The sequence below is a fragment of the Pteropus alecto genome, unplaced genomic scaffold (assembly GCF_000325575.1).
Source record: "Pteropus alecto unplaced genomic scaffold, ASM32557v1 scaffold76, whole genome shotgun sequence".
In the NCBI taxonomy this organism is placed as follows: Eukaryota; Metazoa; Chordata; class Mammalia; order Chiroptera; family Pteropodidae; genus Pteropus; species Pteropus alecto.
The window spans coordinates 25717914-25722009 of record NW_006443138.1 but is presented as its reverse complement, the minus strand read 5'-3'; the positions used below and the strand labels follow the sequence as shown (position 1 = coordinate 25722009).

At 44.3% G+C, this 4096-nt stretch overlaps 1 protein-coding gene across 1 annotated transcript in view; it reads right to left on the bottom strand.

Annotated features, from left to right (window-relative positions):
• The window catches only part of PLXNC1 (plexin C1), a gene marked incomplete at its 5' end in the record, with an annotated part of 140453 nt that overhangs the window by 53519 nt on the left and 82838 nt on the right, over nucleotides 1-4096 (bottom strand). The window contains 2 exons of the mRNA XM_015598420.2: nucleotides 1159-1344; nucleotides 1460-1663. Coding sequence (XP_015453906.1) covers nucleotides 1159-1344; nucleotides 1460-1663 — 390 coding nt within the window. The remainder of the gene's footprint in view (nucleotides 1-1158; nucleotides 1345-1459; nucleotides 1664-4096) is intronic.

The following is a 4096-nucleotide window of genomic DNA, read 5'->3' as shown; positions in this document are numbered from 1 at the left end:
GGTCCTTACTCAAATGTCAGCTTTATAGGGAAGCCGTTTCTGCTCACCTTTATCAAACTGACAGCACTGCCCCCATGCTCCTATTCCCCTGCCTGCTTCATTTTTCTCCCTAACAATTACCATCACCTAACATATTTTTAATTTATTTTCTTTGCTATGTATCCCTTTAGGTAATCTCCATAAAGGCAGATGTTCTTTTTCTGTTTTCTTCTCTCTCTATCTCCACCACAGTGTAGGCACTCGGGAACTATTTCATGAATAATGAATGCTAGCGTTCACTCTTCTCAGCTAACTGGACATGGCGGAGCACTAGTGAGTTTAGCTGGTCTTATTGATTTGGAAATAATTATTACATTTTTACAATATGACACATGGACAAAGGGAGGCTCGGCGAAGCTAAGTGACTTAGCTAAGGCCACACAGTTATTAGCTGGTACAGCTGGGACATGAACACATTTTTGTTTTGCCTTCTAGTCGGATATTCTTTTTTTCTTGTTATTTATGACTATAGATCATTAAGCACTTTTTGGGGGATAGTCTGTGCAGAGAGCCTCATAGGGCATGAATGCCATAAAGAGAGACTTCTAATATATTTCCCTTCCCCATGGATTCACATCTTTATTGGGGACCATAAATATACCAGTGATGGCGCCCTCAAACATGTCTGGGAAAAGATTAATTGCAGCGAGAATGACTTCATGGTGGTGGAAGCTGCCCACCCACCACCCATAGATTATCTGGTCTCCATTAGACGTGAATGTTCTTCTGAGTGTGCTAAAGAGGCTCCCATTTTGGATTTCTGCTAAGACATGTCACCACTGCATTTGGGAAAAGAACGACAGCTCATTCGAGGGGTCTAAAGATTCTGCTTGCAGATGCTACAGTCTCAACATATGCCTAGAACAAAAGCTATCAAGACTCATTAGTATTATAAACAATGGTGTGTTCAACGCTCTGACATTCAAATAGGCACACGGATGGATTCTGGCAGCTATTTTGGAGAAATTATGCTTGGGTTTGCAATACCAGCTTCGTTTATCTTCTATTTAAAGTGAGGATCTAAAGATCCAAGAAAGATTACATTCCGACTTCTGGTTTAGCCAAGGAATTCCCCCCAAATAAAGTAAAACTAACGGAGAGAACTGTCAGGGGACTTACGCGGACTTTCTTGGAAGAGGAGGCGATTCTGTTTGCAGTTCTGATGCCTTTAATTTTGCAGAGGATGGTGGTGAGATCTTGATTTCTAGTAATGTTTTCAAAGCTGCAATTTAATTGCTTATTTTCCCCATGGAAGAGAGTAATTTCAATGTCTTTCTCGGAAATGTTGAAGTTATCATTTTCTTTCTGCGAAAAACAAAGCGAAGATGAAGAAATCAGGACACATGTGGAAACTCACAAATATAAGCACACCTTTCCAGTTGGGAGTGGGCGCAGCCCACACGAGAAAAGAGAAACATACTAGAATTTTTACTTCTAATTCTGTGTCCACCTCGGGGTCAACCCGATACCCTGTAAATCTGGGGTCCTCAAGATACTGCAAGCTTCCACAGTCCAGGTAGGTCTCCTGAACTCTCAGCTTCACGGTGACATTGGTACGTGCTTTCGAACTCTTTAAACTGGGGGCTAGGAACCTGCAGTGAGTTGCCATACAATGTTCAGAGACCTGAGGGAGAAGAAAAGAGCATTTAACAACTTCATTTATGAATTCCAGCTCTGGGATTTAAGAACTAAGTGACCCAGGCAACCGAACTTCTTTGTGTTTCTATTTTCTCATCTGTAAAATGGGACAGCAATACTGCCTGCCTCGCAGAGCTGAATTAACCGTACATCAAATTAACCGAGATGAGGGCTCATTAAATTACACGAGGGCCATGTCAAATGAGATTATCCACATAAAACGCTTAGAATAGTTCCTGGCGCACAGTAAGGACTCGAAAATGCTAGCTGTTGTTCTTACTAACGACAGTGAAAGCAGGCAGAAGGTTATGCGATGGGGGAAAATGGTACACAGAAAGAAGTAGGATAGAAAAAGGGGAAGACTTTGCACCAACAGGCTTGTGTGTCCTTCAAGCCACCAAGGCTGAGTCTATCCGGGAAGGGCGGAAAGGAACCCTCAGCAAGGGCCGGCAGCTGGCCTGCAGGCAGCTGGCTGACTCACTCTTTGTTGGGGAACCTCCTGTAGTGCTTTAGCAGAAACTCTCACCACAAAAAGGAAAAGGCTTTGCAGGCCTAAGAGAAAATAGGGGAAAACAAAAGTAAAAGGGACCATGCAACCCCCGTGAAATGAAGAGCGAGAAGACTGGGAACGATGAAGAAAGTCCGGCCCACTTTAAAAGTTTATTTATAAAAAAACAAACAAACATAAATATTGTCATTTTCAGGTGTCCAGAGAGACAGGCAGATAAAACTGCTGGGAAAGGGAAGTCGACAAACGTCTTTTAAAAAGAGCAATAAAACTGTGGAAAGAAATTGGTCAGGTGGGGAGGTGGGGAGTTTTCCTCTTTTTTTTTTTTTCTTTTTTTCACTTTTTTCCAGCTGCGTTTTCCTCTTTTTAATTTACTCTCTAATATTGGAGTATAAAAAAGGGGGTAGAATGAGGCAGTAGGTGGGAAAATGTGATGCAAAGGGCTGAGCTGTGGATCAGCAAACTCTCTTTCCCCCTTAACACCTTTCGGAACTGCAGCCCCGAGTCTCTCGCTGACATTCTGGTACTATGATGAAAACTACCAACCCCGCTGCCTCTGTCTTCTCAGCAGCCGTAACCCCGGAGGGCCAGCTTTATATTAAAGATGACTTCTAGAAAGATTTCCAGTGACAGGGTCACCCTAACCTCATTATCCTCAACTCCCAATTTCCATACTAGTGACTAGCTCCCACTACTGGAAATACTCTTTTTTGTTAGTTTCCAAGCAACTGCTTGGTCATCTTCACTGGCCACCTTATTTGCTTTCACGCCTTAAAATGAAGCGGCTCTGCAAGAGTCTATCCTGGGCGCTCTTCTCTTCTTCTGCTGTGTTCTCACTCCCACAGTGCTGTTCCCAATCTCCCTCTTACGACGACTTTCCAAAGAGGACCCAATCATCTCCAGTTCCACACTCGCCCCAGCACTCCAGACCTGCCCTACTGATAACAGCCCAATGGACGGCTCAGCCACGGGACCTGCTCACATCTCACGCACATCTGGCCTTTGCATTCGCATTCTCGTTGGTCTCCTGGCCTTTTTTTCAGTTACTGCTTCTCCAAACTATCCCATGTGGCACCGTTGCCAAAATAATCGTCATAAAGGGAACCTATATTCATGTCACTGCCTGCTTAAAGATCTTCAATTCTCCCCACCGTCTACAGAATTAAGGGCACAATTATCAGTCTGACACTCTCTTACAACCAACGGTTTTCTAGCCATCCCTCTTGCACATTCCCAGTCCATCCTCTAGGCTCTGACTGAGCACAACTGACACAGTCCCGTCACAGGCCTGGGACTAACTCATCCTCATCCTCTGCACCTGAAACTGCCTCCTTGCTCCCACCTATCCGAGTTCTACCCACCCTGCTCTATTCTTCAGACATTCTTAACTCAATCCATATTTAATTTCCCTTTGATGCCGAAATAACGCAGTGCCTTCTTGGACATACAGGGTTTCTGAGCTGGAAGAGAATCAGAGGATTTAGATTTTGAGGACATCCTGTGCTCTCAACTTTTAATCCCAGTGCAGATTAGCTATCTCCCTCCATCATAGCAATAGTACTATCTTATTTATCTTTTCCCCTGCACCCATCAAAATGTTTTGCCTACTGTAGGTGCATGATAAGTTCTACTTGATCTAGGAACAGCAGCAAGGGAGGGAGAGCAAGTCCACTAACAAATTCAGACAACGTTTCTGGTCAGAGGGTCAACCTACGCAAACAATTCAACGTGATGTGTTCACATCATGGAGACGGGGCCTGGAATCAAATACAATGTGAGGCTTGGAACTGGCTCTGAAGTGCGTCAGTAGGTGGACATGTGTATGACAAGGCTGTAAGGATGACTTAAGAAGGCCTCCTGTATCTGGGCTTAAGCAGGAGCCAGGTCTGTGGCCACTCACACCAGCCAGCT